Source organism: Branchiostoma floridae, chromosome 1 (assembly GCF_000003815.2).
Source record: "Branchiostoma floridae strain S238N-H82 chromosome 1, Bfl_VNyyK, whole genome shotgun sequence".
NCBI lineage: Eukaryota > Metazoa > Chordata > Leptocardii > Amphioxiformes > Branchiostomatidae > Branchiostoma > Branchiostoma floridae.
The window spans coordinates 11049247-11067454 of NC_049979.1; the positions used below are offsets into that span (position 1 = coordinate 11049247).

Consider the following 18208-nt stretch of genomic DNA (forward strand, 5'->3'; position numbering starts at 1 on the left):
TATATATTTGGCTCCCCTTCAATGTACATACAGTTCTATTCACATGTATTATTAATGTGAAAAGATGGGCTTTTGATAGAATAAGAGTAATTAATTCTTGGCTCTGAATGGCTAAATGTGGTGGCTGAATGAAGGGATAAGTACCCAATTTATCCCCCATCGACCCTGCCCAGCATCAAGGCGGGTTGCTATGGCCCCACGGTGCACGGGACTCCTCATTAAATATATGTCCTTGCCATATGGTGCATATAATGTAGGCAATAGACGAGGTAGCCCCTTTTCGGAGAATACTTTGATGCCATTCTGACTATGGCACTAAAAGGCCGGCCTAAAAATAGAGCGGCGTAGTTGAAAATTGGATGTATTGATTTTGTATTTTATGTTGGGCAAACAGTGTCAGGACCTGGCACCTGCCGGGAGCAGCGGTAGTTATAGCGCCGCCATAAAATAAGCAAAGCCGGGAGGTGCTGCAGTTATTTAATTGTTTCCCCCTCCCCTAATTTACTGTCACTGCTATGTAAATAAGGGTGTGTTGTCTTCCTTGATCTGTTGATTTCAGCATTTCCCAATCGATGTAAAAAATTGGGGGAACCCGGTAAAAATTTTAGACAACATTGTCCGTATTTTGCCAGGGCCACACCCTAACTTCTGAGTATCACGAAACATCTTAAGAAATTGACATTTAAGACAAACAGCTATCTGGTTGGTGAATTAGGTTACTGTTTATGTACCTTTTTGTACCCTCCAGCCATGTTATTGGGTGAAAATTTCCCAACCAGCCTTGTTCATTTGTGAAGTGGTTTCTAAAATCAATGAGATGGCCAACAAAAATTGTTCTGACTGAATCAGAGAGAATCTGTCTTCTGTGGATGGTCAGAACCTGGCAGCCTCTTTGTGTTAGCAAAGCTCTGTAACTAGTGTTAGGACCAAACCATCCGCTTGTTAGTATTCTATATAGCTAGCATCCAGAGAGTCAAATGTTCATTAAGAGTGAATATGAAATGCAGTTATTAATTGGTACAGGTTGTTAACGTAGATCCGAAAGACTTCCTTCTGTATACTGTACTTTCTTGGGTGTAAGTAATATGCATAATTGCTTATACCAGACAATTCAATGTCTTAACTGAATCACCATGTTGTTATAGAATAGATCAAGCTGATAACACTAACAATAATGGTACCATTAGCATCTTTTTCTATCATTCTACAATGGGAAAAGTTCTGCATATCTAAATTATACCCAGTATATGGCTGGTGAAGGTTGGTGAAGGTAGACATCAAAAATACCTGCACAGCTCCAATTTTACCTGGGGGCTTGTGGGTGGTATGTCAAGCCCCGATATGCAGTATACAAAGCAGCAAATGTACGTATACAGTAAGGCATAGAATATATCATATTCCCTTTGCCGGTGTATTGAAATATAATTGTTCCCACCTGAAACATAGTGTAAACCAGGTGTCACTCTCGAGTAGAAAACCTAGATATGCCATCTGCTGACTATTTTGAATGACAAATCAGTGTTTGTTTAAAACATGAGAGTACAGTTGGACGAGTTCTCAAACCACTCTACTTATCACCTGTATGTAAATATAGAGGCTTGAGTTGAACCTTATCTGTTGTGCCTGGAAGAATATTGAGGATACCGACCCTTCTGTAATGATGTAATTGTAAGTCAACAATGATGGAGCTGAGATAAAAGAGCCATAGATTGCTGCTGCTACTCAACATTATTTGGTTAAGATGAAGAAGAAAGCTGATAAAAATGTTCTGTGGTGTAGCCAGTGAGCATTACACAGTGCGAATCCTTAAGTCGGGGCCTCAGGGACTTGCCTTGTTTCACTGCTGTAATTACTGCAAGCGTTGATTAATCTCGTGTCTTTGTGTCTTCCCAGATTGCAGCCAACATTTTCAGACCGTTACCACCTGCTGAGAATGCTGAATTTGACCCTGATGAAGATGAGCCTACTTTTGAAGCCTCCTGGCCTCATCTACAGGTATGATAACATCTTTTTATACTAGCAGATCTGTAGAAAAAAGCTTGCAAGTCAGACAAAACCAAACCAGCGTACAGGTGTGTCTTGTGTGAGACAGACTGTCATTCTCATGTATAGGACTGCTTAGCTGTAGCTGATACTTTTTGGTTCATGTGAATTAGGATTTGTATGAATTAATAGAACCATGGTTGATATTGACTGACAGGCCATGTATATTGGCATCGTGCTGGTCGATCAGGGAATCTGTTGTTCTTACTGAAGATTTTGATAGAATCACAGTCAAACCTGCTCCCCTGCACAGTGTAGATTAGCCCCTCAACACTATTTTTCCATGCATTAAGATTCCTGTCTATGGTGGCCGCTTGTCTACTGTGCCCAGTGGTCAGTGTGTGTCTGACAGTATGTAGTGTTTGTGGGCTGTAGTAAACAGTAGAAGTCACTTGTTAAAGATAGAAGAAAGGCATACCTGTGCTTTATGCAGGGATGACAGTGACACAGATTGGAGATTTCAATGTGCACACTGCCATATTCTCCCATTGTTCGTGTGCATGTCATGGTGATCCGTTTGTTTTTGTTGCAGATTGTGTATGAAATCGTGCTGCGGTTTCTGGAGTCCCCAGAATTCCAGCCTACTATTGCGAAGAAGTATGTTGACCAGAGGTTCGTCATGCAGGTAAGATTGGAGGTGCTGGTGAACAGGTCTGATGGCTGTTCAATGAATGACCCACTTACAGTTATTTGTAGGAGATTGAAACTTGACACACCTAATAGTCTTCTAATACCAAATGACTGTATAGAGTTTCATTTTTATTCATTTGTGGAAAATTAGCCTACTAAAACCATAATGAATACGCCATGTATTTGGGACCCAGATGATGCCTTTTGATTTAGCTGGCTATCATACCTCAGTCCACCCTACGGGCTGTAAGAGAGAAACACATTGGCAGGCTCTAAAATGAAAATACGCATGTGACCTATAGAAATATGTATTACCATGTGGAACTTCAGCCTCCTACAATAGGCAAAAGTGTGTCACGCAAAATCTTTATTGAACTGCCCTCCTACTTGTAGTATGAATTGAAGCCTGTATGGTCTGATTTCCATGTCTACTTCAAAACTCAGTCAGGCCTAAGAAACTCAGTGTTGTGTTTCCTGTTACAACCCTAAAAAAATAAAGATTCTCTTTCTTTTTAAAATGTTTTACATGCATTTTAGCCAATTGATCCAACAAGTAGGCCATACAGATCCAACAAATCCAGTTTAACAATAAAGAAATGAAATGCACTGGTATTTTTATCATCATATTGTGATCATGCAGATACATAAATTCATTTTACAAGCACAGTTATGTCCATAAGCTAACAGCATTGTGACCCTTGCCTGATGTCAACCAAAAAAAGGGCTAGAGTTTGTAGGTTTTTGCTAGGTTTGGTCAAGTAACTGGGAGCACAACTTTTTTCCTAGGCCTAAGCATGGAAGTTTTTTTGTCAAGTACAGCATGTTCTGATGACATGTTCCTTCTCCCTGCAGCTGCTAGAACTGTTTGATAGCGAGGATCCTCGGGAAAGAGACTTACTGAAGACAATGCTCCACAGAATATACGGGAAGTTCCTGGGACTGAGAGCATTCATCAGGAAACAAATCAACCATATCTTCCTGAAGTAAGATCTCGTTGGGTATTTCTTGGAAGATACTGAAATTTTTTAAAGATGTTCACAAAACGTTTGTTTCAGGTTTTCTAAGACTACTATGTACTTACATACTTTCTTTTTCTACAGGTTCATATATGAAACAGAGCACTTCAATGGCATTGGGGAGTTGTTAGAAATATTAGGAAGGTAAGACAAACTTTGAACCCTCTTGTGTTTCATGCTGTCTTCCAAGCTTTTTTCTGTGTTGTTTTGTACTTTGGTATTGATGCTTTTTACTTTTCAATTACATGTGATACTTATGCTTTGCTGCATACTTGGTGAGTAACAAGTGAATCTGATGTAAAATTCCTTTCCTTCTCTTTGCAGCATCATCAACGGCTTTGCATTACCTCTGAAGGCAGAACACAAGCAGTTCCTGCTCAAGGTGCTCATCCCCCTGCACAAGGCCAAGAGTCTGGCCCAGTACCACGCACAGGTAGGTCCTGCACTGTTCTAGGCCAGTAAGGTCAGCGTGCATGGCTTGTTGCAGCAACAGACTTTGATAGATTAAAGAGGTGTTCTCAGGAGGCTTTTGTTTGGCCTTTATTTATTTATTTGTTTGCCATGGGTTGGAGCTGTTTTTGTGGGGGGGTTAATGGGGTGTAGATAGCAAGGCAACAATGGTTTAGGTTGTTCTGTTTGTTGCAGTACTGCTACACAGGCAACAGTGTAGGTAGTAGTAGAATGTTAAGACCACCACCAGTGTCATCTAAGGTGATGTTTGTAAATTTGAGTGCCATTTTTGACTTCAGCTGCTAATTGTGTTCTGTAGCCTTGTGAACTTTGTGTCAGTGATGTTTACAAAATAACCTTGTTCCCTTTTACTTCAAAGTCTTTTTATTTATATTGAATGGCTAGGCCTTGGAAAATTTATGTTGCGATACTGGTTACGACCCTTTAAAATTTAAAAAAAAAAAGATTTTGGCCAAAGTGATAAAACAAATACTGTTAGACAAATTTAAATCTGAAATGCTTCTTCATATTTTAGTAATCCAGACAAACATGAATGAGAAGAACAATTAGAAAACAGTTCTACAACATTTTCGTCACTCAGATTGAAAATTTTATGTCCCTTGCCAATGGTCGACCTCAAAGTAGGCAAGAGTCAGAGGTTTTTGCTTTGGTCGGTCGGCTAACTGGAAACGCTACATTTCTTTTCCTAGGCCTTAACATGTACGATATCACTTCTGACCCCAGGGCACATTAAGGAGTTGAAGTGGCCTCTGTTAGCATACTGTTTATACAGAACTTCTGTCCCTTTTTCTGCTAATTGCTTGGAGAAGGACAGAAGAATGTAGATGGCAAACAAGCTCCTGGCCCAGGTTCAAATCTTGCTGAACATTTGTGGTTTCAGTTGGCATAGGGTCATGAAGGTTAGACCCTGCCAGACATTGAAATCACAAACAGAGATTGACGAAAGATTCTAACTTGTGGTAGGATGCTCCAGCTTGTGTTGGAGATGTGCAAAAGTCCTGCCAAAACCTGACCTTAAACAATTTTCAAAATTCTTGAATGTATAAGATATTGTGTTTCATAACTTCTTCGACAAGCTATTGTGTTCTGACACAACTAGTTTTGTATTGTCGCAGCAGGTTCACCCATTTTGGTTTTATCCCAACAGCTTGCTTACTGCGTGGTGCAGTTTCTGGAGAAGGACGCCACGTTAACAGAGCCTGTGGTACGAGGCTTGCTCAAGTTCTGGCCCAAGACGTGTAGTCAGAAGGAGGTAAGCAGCGACACATACACTTTCACTAAGAAGTTGTCCTTAGTATTATACCTTTCCTAGGCTCGAAATACCACCTGGGAGATGTGCAGTTATTTCTAATGTTTAACAACACCAGTCTAAGTTGTTCTGTTAATGGTTTTCAATGACATACAAGCCCACATTCAAACATGCTTCTTTGTACTAAAAGGCAAATTTGTGTGGTGCAGGTGTGTTGAATGTTACCTGCACATGTACAGGTATACTGAAAGAAGGTATTTTGAGCCCTGAACAAGCCGTACAAATTTCCCGGCTCCTGAATATGGTCACATCTTTCAACGTGACATGTTGTACAAGTCATTGTATTCAGTCATACCTGTACTAGCAAAGACCTCTGCATCTCTGTACAGGAACCAACTGTCCGCATTTTGGTAGTCACTTGTATAATTTTTCTAGTTGAGAAAATCCCTGTAGTGTCTACAATGACTTTCTTTTCCTCCAGTAGTCACTATGGGTCTGGTTGACTGTACATGTATAACTGACACTGTCCATTATTGCCAGGTGATGTTCCTTGGAGAGATAGAAGAGATCCTGGATGTGATTGAACCCTCCCAGTTTGTTAGGATACAGGAGCAACTCTTCAAACAGATGTCCAAGTGTGTCTCCAGTCCTCATTTCCAGGTAAGAGCAAAGGGATTTAAGAAATGCTTATATACATGTACTGTAAACCAAAACTTTCAGAGTGGTTTTGTTTTTGCTGGTTTTGCAGTGACTCCTTCATTTTTAATTCATTTTAAATACACGCTTAATATGCAATTCTGAAGTATCGCTACAGTATATCTAAAATACTACTGCAACAAGGTTTTATATATAAATATAAAGCACTGCTTTCCCTCCAACCATGAAATAAAACAAACTGTGAAAGTAGATGAAGAAATGAATTTACTGTATTCAGCTTTAAACATAGCAGCTTGTAAAAGTATCCCCTTGCAAATAGATGGTGGCACTTGTTGGGTATGATGAGAGTGAGATTTTGTTTTTTGGAATGGAAATGGTTTGCTTTTGTAATCAGCGTGTTTCCCTACCCCCCACAGGTTGCAGAGAGAGCGCTGTACTTCTGGAACAATGAGTATGTGATGAGTTTAATCGAGGAAAACTCCAACGTCATCTTGCCCATTATGTTCTCCTGCCTATATCGCATCTCCAAGGATCACTGGAACCAGTGAGTACCTTTTGCTGCATTTTTTGGGGTTCTAGTCTCTTGCAGAATCACTTTAATCTACCTTGCTTGTATGGTTATAGAATTTTTTTTACAAATCATGAAAAGTAAAAAAAAAAGAATCATAAACCTGTATCTAGATGTAATTAGAAGAGGTGAAGTCCTGTGCTACAGTGATGAGAGCCACGGCATTCTTCATTTGAACGGTTATCATGTAATAACAGATCTTTGTCTTTTGCCTCAGGACCATCGTGGCTCTGGTCTATAACGTACTCAAGACATTTATGGAGATGAACAGCAAGTTATTTGATGAGCTGACAGCCAGCTACAAGGCAGATAGACAAAAGTGAGTATAAAAACATGTGCATTCAAAGATACAGCTGTTGAGGACTAGGGGTCTTGTATTATGTTGACAAGCAGGATTATATGTTGTGTTTTCCTAAAAGTTTGTCTGAAACAAGTGTTTTGAAGTGGATAGTATTAGGTGCTAGGTACTCAAAAGATAGGCCAACTGTTGGGCTGACATCAGAAATGAAGATTTAGAAGCCTGGTCTTATCCTGCTATCTGTAAGTTATTAGTGATCTTACTCACTCTGTCAAGGAATTTATCTTTACAATTCTCCTATTACCCATTGTAGCCATGATTGCGACGTTGACAGTTGAAAAATTATCACTTCTGTTTTGTACAGGGAGAAGAAAAAGGAAAAAGAGAGAGAGGAGCTGTGGAAGCAACTTGACAAGCTTGAAATCAGCAGCACAGCAAACAGCAAGACAGTCAAAGCTGTCCCTCCCATGTCTCCAAATAGTGCGCCCCCTGGAGACAGGGGTGCAAACTACAGCCCGTATTCACCAACAGCACATAGACTTATGGCCAAATAGATTCAAGTGTGACCGTGGTGTTTTCAATAGCATATCCATGTACTGTGAAATCATGAATGTATTTTGGAATGGTCAGATGGGGCACATACGATAGCATATATCGCAATTTTGGAATGACAAAGAGTATTTGATGTCAGTACAGATTTTGATACTTAGTGTTGTACTTAGCGACCATGCACTTTCTGGTATTAGCTATCCATATTCCCCAAGGCCATGTGTTAAATAGGGTCCATTTGGACCATGGTTTGGACAGTCTCACAGTAGTTAAACTGTGACCCAGTGTAGTTCCTTCGTAAGATCCTTGTAAAGTGTCCGTACATGTAAGATATGTACAAAATATGTTAGGTGTTCAGGTATATATATATATATATAGGGCATAGGCCAGAATGTGGCATGCTTTTGAATTCCACCTTGTAGTGTTGTTGGGGAGTGGTGCATCGGGTAATATTCAGTGACAAGCAGTTTGGTATATTTTCAATTGTGTAAATTCTGCTTTACACTGTACAGAATCTTTAGATAAGACTGTTGAAACAGAATTGTAGCTTCAGCAGAAGTGCTTGAATCAATTTTTTCAGTATACTTACTCTCAGAATCTCTCCAACTCAAACTTCTCTCCATTCCCATTACTCATGGGGTCACAATGTCTGAAAGTTTGTACCATCAAGATTAATCACACAAAGCCATTCGCATCTTATTGGATGTTGATCTGAGAGCATTTAATGAGACTGATTCTGAGAGCACACTTTGTAAATATCTCTTACTACAATTTAAATTGTGTTCCCCAAGAGCTGTCATGTGGACATTTTGTAATGTAGAATCTGTGTAAAAAAAAAGAGAAAGAGAGTCATCATTGTACAGTTTCCTGTGGTCAATAGCATGCAGGTACATGGTGCCATGTTCTTCTGCTTATTAGTCTGTCTATAGTGGTGGAGCTTAATTAGAAAAGAAAAATTTAAAAAGAAGAAAAAGATTTAATGTCTGTTTTATGATGTAGATTTCAGTCTCTGTAGTTGCCCCAAAGCAGAGCAACATTTGTAACTTTTGCGTTAGCCTCCAATATGTTAACGTCCTCGACGATATTTATTTTGGATCATGATCTAGGACTTAACAAAAACGTTTGTCACTATCAGCATTGTGATGGGGTTAGAAGGTTTGGTGCCCTTTTGGTTGCACATTTATTACACAGGTAGTAATGTACATGAGTCCAACTTTTGGAAAACCATATGATGGCTATTAAAAAGATTATCTCAAACATAGGTGCATTGTGTAAGTGTCATGTTTGCCCGTTGATATGATGTACATACACTCTCTATTCACTTGACTCCTAACCGTATTATTACACCTACCATTTACTCCAGAGTTCATCACTATCGAGTGCCTAAGCAATTTTATGTGATATGCACGAATCACTATGCAAAAACGTACGAATTGTATGAAAACCGAAGAAAAAAAATCATTGCAAAAGCGTTATGCATCTTACAGGATATGCAAAAAACGCTGTTTCACACACAAAGATACGCACTAACCTTATGTAAAATTGGCCAACCACTGTTGGGGTCACATGACAGCGGGATTTTCAATATGGCGGCCTTTATTTTTGGTGACGGAACAATACGATGTGACGCGCCGAAATGAAGCAAAAGAGGCTCACCATCTATCGTCATGGTGTATGTCCATTTAATGCTTTGAAATAGAAATATCAAGGATAAAAACGCTAAGAAACATGCCTTCTCCCAACTTTGTGGTCACCCACTGGTTTCATGAGTATCTCATAAGATTCGTGCATAAGATTTGTACGTTTCCACATAGTGTTTGTGCACTTTTCATAAAATTTTTACATAATGATTCGTGCATATCAGTATCACAATCATGATATTTGTACGAATCTCATGAAATTGATGCAAACGTTTAGGCACCCCTGCTATCTGACTCGAGTGATGCTTATGTCATTTCTATATATATTCCATGTACACATCGTCACATATACTAGTCTGTGTGACTACACTCTCTGTTCAGGGCTGTATTTCCTGCAGTTTGTGGCTGTAAAACTGTAACCAGAGGGAACCATTTAACTTCCAGCCAGTTGATATGATGTACACTGTCTGTTCATTTGACTAGTACTCCTAACTGTATTATTACACCTACCATTTACTCCAGGGTTCATCACTATCAGGGATGCCTAAGCAATTCTATGAGATTCGAACAAATTTTATGTGATATGCACGAATCACTACGCAAAAACGTACAAATTGTATGAAAAACGAAAAAAAAATCATTGCGAACGCGTCTGCATCTTACAGGACTGCAGGAATAGCTGTGTAACACACGAATCTCATGATACGCACTAACCTTACCGGGTATGCAAAATTGGTTTACAAGGTGATGCTTGTTTCATTTCTATTCCATGTACACATCGTCACATACACTGGTCTGTGTATGGACACTACTAGGACACTCCCTGTTCAGGGCTGTATTTCCTGCAGACAGAGTTTGTGGCTGTAGAACTGTAACCAGAGGGAACCATTTAACATCCAGCCTGCCTAGGTTGCCCTTTGGCTCCAACAGGTGATGGGGCTAGGCATCAGGCAGAAGGTTTAAAAGGCCTAGCTAGCCAGCTAGAGGCTAGTATGGGAATTGTCATTAAAACTTGCATGCTGAGAACAATTTGGACTAGAACCAACCAATTTGCTCAAAAACATTGAATTGCAGTTCACAACATTTCAGTTACTATTATCCACATTAGAGCACCTGATTTTGTGGTTTACTGCCATCAAGCAAGATAAGCTTATTATGCTGTTACATATGGTAGGATGCCCTTTTCTTTGTCTTAAGGCTTTTACACAATTATACCCTCCCAATCCCCTTTGATTGGATTGCTCTATCCAGCCAGACCAGGTGACCCAGAGTAATGCAAACTTATTTACAGTACTGTTGCACACATGCAAAGGTCAGTTTCTACTAGGAATTTCTCCATGTTTTATTCACTGACGATTGGTTTTGGCTGTTCATGCACTGGAACTTTGGCTTACCCTTATCTATATGAAACAGGTCTGTTTTGATTATTCCAAAGACAATTGGTAAATCCTTGAATAGATATTGTAAAGAAACTGGGTATGTGCAGTAGACTAGATCCACTTCATGAATTTGTCATATGTTATGGTTGATGTATTAGACTGACCCAGATCCAGACAATTGCAGCAACTTTAAAGCATGTAAAAGCCTCTTACCCCAGTTCTATACATTATAACATATATAAGGTCTCAGACCGTCTGTTCTTGAGTTCCACATCGTACACAGTACCCCTGACGACTGATCCTCCGTGTACACAATAGTATACACAGACAGGTGCCTGCTCAGTTACAAATGTAGGTTCTTCTGTGAGGTGAAACCAATATCTCCATATAGGTCGAGCTGACTAATGACAGAGTGAAGTGTTTGCAATCCGAGGAACTCCTGACTGATAACTTGTGTAGGGAAGGGACCACTCCTCGACGATGTTCTCTTCCAGTAAGAGTCATGATTTGCTGCTGCAAGGGTGTTATTAAAAGTGAAGGGTGAATCAGCTTTTATCTGGGTGGCACTTATGAAATGTGGGATCAAGGAGGCTTGCTGCTACAGTGGCTGCTTTTAGTTTAACGTTTGTAAGGTGGACTTACATGTATTACTGGACAACAAGTCAGCAATCAGATGTTATTTTGCAGGACCGAAGCTTCAGTCTTGTGCATGTGGAAACCTTGTGCATCAAACCCTACATGTTAAGCTTTCACTCAAATTTTCAAAAGTAGCTGTTTGGCAGCCAATCCTCTATTGGTTAAGGGATTAGGTAGTAGGGAGAAGGACAAAGGACCCAACACACTTAGCTCATGAATCAGAGTAGGGGTGACCTGGTACTGGTGTGCTTGGTCAAAATGTTGTCATTCCCTGTTCCTTCACTACTGCTTCTCAATGACAAGTGTCAAGGAAGCACATTAATTTTTCTCCCTCTGCCTTACTCCTTCCTGTAGATGCTCCACCAGCCGAGCAGCACGAGCTTTTCATCAAGAAGCTACAGCAATGTTCCGTCGTCTTCGACTTCATGGACTCTGTGTCGGACCTGAAGGGGAAGGAGATCAAGCGGGCCAGTCTGAACGAGCTGGTGGACTACATCACAGCCGGCAGGGGTGTGCTGACAGAGCAGGTGTACCCTGAAGTAGTGAAAATGGTAAGTCAGGGTTGGACCACACAGATGTACCCTTAAGTATTGAAAATAGTAATACTAATAGTAATCAATCTTCAGAACTTTGTTAGCATTTGGCAGACTTCATGATCTTGATTATCACTGATGTATGATGCCTAAGTACTAACTCAAAGTATAAGATGAGTGCAAAAAAATATATATACAATATCATATTTAGATGACATTATACATTCATTTAACATTATGACTTGATGAGCAGTGGATCATAAGTTTCAGCAGGTCTATGGTACCCACCATCTCTGTTTAGTATGGTTGTAATTTGTAAAGCTTCGAAATCGATGTAGATGGCTTCTTTGACCCCTCTAGCAAAAAAGCCAGGATTTTCACTTTGTCCAGTATTGCTGAGTATGCAGGTCAACATTCTCTAAACAGTCTAATCTCTGTAGAAAGGGGTATTAACGAGGCAATATATTATAAATTGTTACTGTCATGAAACTGTCGAAAAGCGAACCAATGGGTATCAAAAAGCATTTATCATAAAACAAGCTAAAAAGTTTTATATGTCTTACATCAAAGGATGTTTTTTCGGAGGATGTGATCCGTAAAATTAGAATTGTGTGGTCTTAGATGGACTTCTTGCTGAAGCAATGATGGAGATGGAACTCTGCCAGGGCATATTATCAGGGCTGCCTACCTACATGTAACATTGGTCACAAGTACAAATCAGGATGGCAATCAGGATTTCAATGCATATGCAATGTTTTCTGTCCTTTTCCAGAAGGAATTGCACCTCTATATTTGTCACAAATAAGTATAACGAGTCAAATTTCAGAGATCTGACTTTCAACACAAAGTGAGTGACTGGTGAAAGTGAATGACTTACCATACGGTGTATGTTAACATGTAGTTGGTTATAATAATTTCATGCAGCATGGGGCTTGTACATGGTTTGTACGTCTGTAAATCCTGTGTGAAGTGAGATTACACATTTTACCATACCGTGAAAGTATTGTCAAATATGATTTTTGTATATTGGTGTTTTTGATGCGAAGAAAGTTATCAAGTAGACAAAGAAACCTGATTTATAAAGTAGACACAGAAAATGTTGTCAGGAGATTTAAAGTAACATAGATGGTGGGGACCATGTGAATTCACCAGGTCATTTTGTGAACGTTATAAAGTATTATGTGTTTGCTCTTATATTTGATTAATGTTATCATTGCTACCCTTTTTCTCTGTCTCAGATTGCTTCCAACATCTTCAGAACATTGCCTCCAAGTGAGAACACAGAGTTTGACCCTGAGGAGGACGACCCAACGTTGGAGGCCTCCTGGCCTCATCTACAGGTACTGCAGTCTCTGGCAGTTTGCATGCTGTCCGTGTTGGCATGGAAGTTCATCTGTGTTGGTAGAATTCATTCTGAAACAAGGCCTAAATGGTATTTTCCACCACAATGATTGGACTTATGCAAAAGACATGAGTTGGACAGCCAATTTTTGTGTGGGAAATTACTGTGCAAGATTGCTTTAGAATACTCTCATTGTGTCACATAAGGTTAAGGCAGGATGGGTAGTTTGGCATTGTAGTTTTGTTACTTCTTTGGAGCATTGACATGGTGTTAGATGAAGTATACTGTATGTAGTACTATTGTTTGCAAAATATTCCTGGATTTTGAGGGGTTAGCCCATGTTTACAGGTCACCCAGCCCCATCAGGTATTAGATATTATAGGGTAGATTTTCAGGCAAAAATTTTTTTGTGACACTTTGTTGATTTTAAAACCTGGAGACCTTCTTGCAATCAACAAATATGGCTGAAGCTTGTCAACGGCATTAGTTATTGTTATTCATGAAACAGACAAACATGTTAAGTATGTTTATAAGGTTAGACATCCAGGTAAACCATCATTCAAATGCAATTCTATCTTTTTAGACGTTTCGAGTTAGACATGTTAAATTCAAGTGTGACATTTGAGGTCTTATCATGCTGCCATACCTATCCTTGCAGATAGTGTACGAGTTCTTTTTGCGGTTCCTGGAGTCTCCTGACTTCCAACCCAGCATTGCAAAGAAGTACATAGACCAGAAGTTTGTGCTGCAGGTGAGCTTACTTGTCCCGTATTTAATAATCTTCAGCATTTTATTGACTAGATTTGCCACCCATACATGTACATGATGTTTAACCATAGCTACTAAATGTACAAAAATATATATCTGTTCAGAAGATGCATGAATATTAAAGTTTCTATTCTGTTATAGCCTGGATACGAGACCAATTGGTGTTTGAAGAGAAATTGATAGCAATGCATAGAATTTGGATGAAATGTTGATTTACTGGTAGTTCCACATATCAAATTTTGATATTATTTCCAAAATTTTACTGCAGTACATCAATGAAGGTTGGACATCCAGAATTCTATTAGAAGAATAGGATGTTCCAGATAGCTTCCCCTATCTTTCATCAGTGACTGTTACTTGTTAAATGAAAAGTGTCACTCTTTAGATCTAGAGCATTAATCCAGCTGCTTGATTTATTATTTGATACAGTACATGTAGAAGCCATTTAAGTGCACACCCCATTTGTCAGCATGTTTTGTGCAATTATCCGGGTGGTGCAACAAAGCAAAGTTTTTTCCGTGCAATTAACAGAAGTGTGCAGTAATCTGTTGTGCAATTAGCTGGCTTCCACAGTAACTGTAGTTCACAGAAGTATATATTATTGATGATAACGATGTTCCCTTTGTATCCCTGCAGCTGCTAGAACTCTTCGATAGTGAGGATCCCCGGGAACGAGACTTCCTCAAGACGGTCCTTCATAGAATATATGGGAAGTTCCTGGGACTGAGAGCATTCATCAGAAAGCAGATCAACCACATCTTTCTTAAGTAAGTCATTGAAAATGTCTTTCAGAAGGTCCCATGGTGTACACCCTTATATGTGCTCTGAAACCCACAATGGTAAGGGTGTCATAACACAGGGCAGTCCCAGTAGCTCATTGCACTTCTTGAAAGCCTGTTTTTGTAGCAGTGGTTGGGGAAGCCTGCATGTCATACTGTGTGAAGGAAAATGTACAGTATTATACATGTAAAGATGTTGGCCTAAAGTACATGTACACATGTAGATTGCTGGCCTCCCCTGCATGTTCTTTTTTATTGTATGCTGCATGATTTGTTAATTTTTATGTGCATATAAACAGATTAACTAGGAATGTCTTCCTCAATGCAGTCCCTTCATGAATTTTCTTCCAGATTCATCTATGAGACAGAGCATTTCAATGGAGTTGGGGAGCTGTTGGAAATTTTAGGAAGGTAAGGTAGACTTTACTTGGATTGGCTGACTGCACATGGAGATAGAGCGTTGAAGTTCTAGATTCATCACTGGCAGGCCCTAATACTGTGCCCTTGGCACTACACACCTAACTGCTTCCTTACTTGACTCAGATTTAAATGAGTTCCTACATGTAGCTTTGGCTAGGGTATTCTTGGATGAGATGTAAAGCGGGAGTCCCATTTGGTAAAACCACACCTTGAATACATTAAAGAACCCACCATCTATCCGTCAGCCCCTTAGCCTGTCAGCTGTAGGGCAGTATGGCTTACCACCACACTTATTGGAAAGGGTATAACTGTGAGTGGATCCAATTAGAGTTAGGCATCCATTTTGGCAGCCTGAAAAGGTCATCATTATGTCAATTCTTCCACAAATTTGATAAATCTCAATATATATGTAGATAGATTGTGTTGGTTGTAGCTATGGTCTTGAATATTTTTTTACCATAATAACTAAGCCTTAAGACTTTCAGCATTTCTTGATATAGATTATTTCTAGTTGGTTCATTTAATAATCTATAAATAAAATAACTCTATGTTGTCTGAAATGGCCATCAAAACTAGAGATTTTTTCTTTGACGTCTTAAATGTTCATAGAATACAGACAATATCTGCAGTATCAGGTATATACAGGTTCTTTCTACTGGGTAAATTCCATAGCTCTTTTCAATGAGCTTAATAATAGACTACTGCTGAATCAGATCTCCTTGTTGTAAGGATAGCAACCCTCTTTAGCATGCAAAATGCATGTCGGGTGAGCAACAACAGCAATCGCAAGATTTAACCCCCCAAATTCTAAATCCAGATGTTACCTTGAGTTTGGCAAGATGCCGTAAATATTGTGTTGTGTATGACAGTGATGGCCATGCAGATTGTTGGTGCCTGTGAATGACCTTCAACTGCTTGACTGCCTCTAAGGCCAGGGCTTCAATCTGGGAAAGCCTACCTTTTAAGAGAGTGCACCATTTCTTCACTTTCAAAGCAATATCTGAAGGAGCTGATGGCTTGAAAAGAGCGTTATTACAGGAGTAATCGCTCGGGTAGATCCTCAACCTAGGGAAATATGTGACGGGCCTTCAGAAATAACAAGCTGCTGTCAGAATCTTTGATTCCTAGACTGAGTGAGCAATCTTTGAGAGCACTAATGTCACTTCATCAGATACCGTCAGCCATCAGGCTTATGTGTTCTTATATGGACTTTTTCTGCGGTAATGATGGCTTTCAAAAATGTTATTGATCTTCTTGCTCCAAGCAGAAGGATGCAGCATGCTGTGAATGATAACTCCATGTCCTCACAAGTGTATTTGGATGAAGACTTTAATGAGAACCGCATGTCGAAGCCATGGCAAATGATGGCAATTTTATGTGGTTTTAGGGTGACGGCCATTCTGATGAAGACTTTTAAGTAAAAGGTCGAAACTGGTAAATCATTGTGTCTCAGCCATCATCCTTCTGATACCTTATTAAATGATGGCAATTTTGATTTCATTTCTGTGTAGTGTTGAATGTTGAATATCTGTATGGAATATGCATTTAGGGTATTGACAAATAAAGATGCTCACCACCCATGGACTTATGATTACTGAATGATTAACCACCTAGTGGATTTTTGATAGCCATCTGGCATGATATATTTTTGGCACAATGTCAAATATTTTGTAACTTTCATGACTCTTGTATTAGCAATGCAACATGTACAACTGCTCTAACACCAGGGTGAAATAAAACAAAACCACTTCACTTGATAATACCGGTTCGCATTTTTCGTACCTTTGCAGCTAAATCTATGTTATGGTGTATAAATTTGATTTTATTATTGATCTAATTCACAGATTTGAACAAAGATTTTAACAGTGTGGCAGCTTGTCATGAACATTGCTTTTGAAAATACTTATCCCATGCAGTGTGCTCATGATCATACATAATAGTGAAGATATTGAATATGTCTTTACATTATAGTGTTGTTTAAGTGCCAAAGGCATTAAGCAGTGATTAAAAGTGCTGATGGCCTCCATGTTGGTTTGTTACCAATTTTACTGGTGTCAGAACTCCCTTAAATGTACGCACCCCAACTTCATCTGTTTGGAACACTCGCTTGGGATGTGGCAATTTTTCAAATTACTTATGTAATGGGGTTAAAGACAATATAAGGTATAGATGAATCTGTAATGCCTGCCCTGCAGCACTGGAGCATCTGACTGTCACCTGGGCTGAAACCTGAGCCTGTTATCAAGAGATAAAGCATGATGTATTGTGTAGAAAACATTTGATGACACGGTGGAACTAGATCATTCCACAGTAGACTAGTACTTACATGTAGGATCTACTGGCTCTCCTGGCCAATCCTTTACCCTATTTTTGCCGAATTCCACTAATTTTTAGCCATACCCATGTAGGAAGTCCTGGTAGACACTGTGTACATAGTAGGTTCCACAGTGACGCTGTTATTCATGGCAATCTTAATCTGTTATACACAGTCATACAGTTACCTAGCCTGGTATCCAAGCAGATCCTTGGTAGCAAATGGAGCATTCTTGGCCAATTGAGATTGTTTTGGTACAAGTCATTATACTGCCTACCCGCCACCAATGATCTGCTTGGAGATTGGCTTTAATTGTTTTGAAGACTGCAGCTATTTTTGGAGAGAATAAAAGACTCAGCAGCTATAACTGGTTTGGATCCTAGGCTAACAGTCATCACCAGTAAGGTATGTTTGCTGACGTGCTGTATGAATTGTTGCAGCATCATCAACGGCTTTGCATTACCTCTGAAGGCAGAACACAAGCAGTTCCTGATCAAGGTGCTCATCCCCCTGCACAAGGCCAAGAGTCTGTCTCTCTATCATGCACAGGTGAGTCATCAGGCTTGACATGTGCAGCCAACGTACATGTAGCACTGTAGCACATGGCTTTGTGCAGCTTGGCATTGTGCACTATAGCACTGTGCACCCACAAGTAATTTCATCAGGGTAGAAAACCACTGGATGGCAAGGTTCTGTGTTGACAACCATATATTGATATCATAATGAACAACCTATCAAGCAGTCCGGTTCAACAGTCTCAGCTTGAATATACTAAGATTGCAAGCTGATAAGGCATTACACTTGAAAATGGCAACAAAACATTATACATGCACAACACAGCATGACATGACCCATTGTAGCAAAGCACTGCAGCATAGTACTCTGCGCTGTATCATATAGCAAAAGTTTTAGTTGC

The 18208-nt window shown here is 39.6% G+C and overlaps 1 protein-coding gene across 5 annotated transcripts in view; it reads left to right on the forward strand.

The window, feature by feature from the left end:
- LOC118417329 (serine/threonine-protein phosphatase 2A 56 kDa regulatory subunit epsilon isoform-like) overlaps nt 1–18208 on the forward strand; it is a 36617-nt gene that overhangs the window by 11083 nt on the left and 7326 nt on the right. For 2 of the 5 annotated variants that reach the window (XM_035822869.1, XM_035822894.1), the window contains exons 2-7: nt 11491–11687; nt 12908–13009; nt 13670–13762; nt 14416–14546; nt 14910–14969; nt 17733–17841. In XM_035822869.1, the coding sequence (XP_035678762.1) occupies nt 11491–11687; nt 12908–13009; nt 13670–13762; nt 14416–14546; nt 14910–14969; nt 17733–17841 (692 nt within the window). Of the gene's footprint in view, nt 1–1893; nt 1996–2575; nt 2669–3525; nt 3657–3773; nt 3834–4013; nt 4123–5307; nt 5413–5949; nt 6070–6482; nt 6611–6851; nt 6954–7296; nt 8743–11490; nt 11688–12907; nt 13010–13669; nt 13763–14415; nt 14547–14909; nt 14970–17732; nt 17842–18208 lie in introns of those variants that run through there. The other 3 variants (XM_035822902.1, XM_035822878.1, XM_035822886.1) reach the window with 3 other exon arrangements.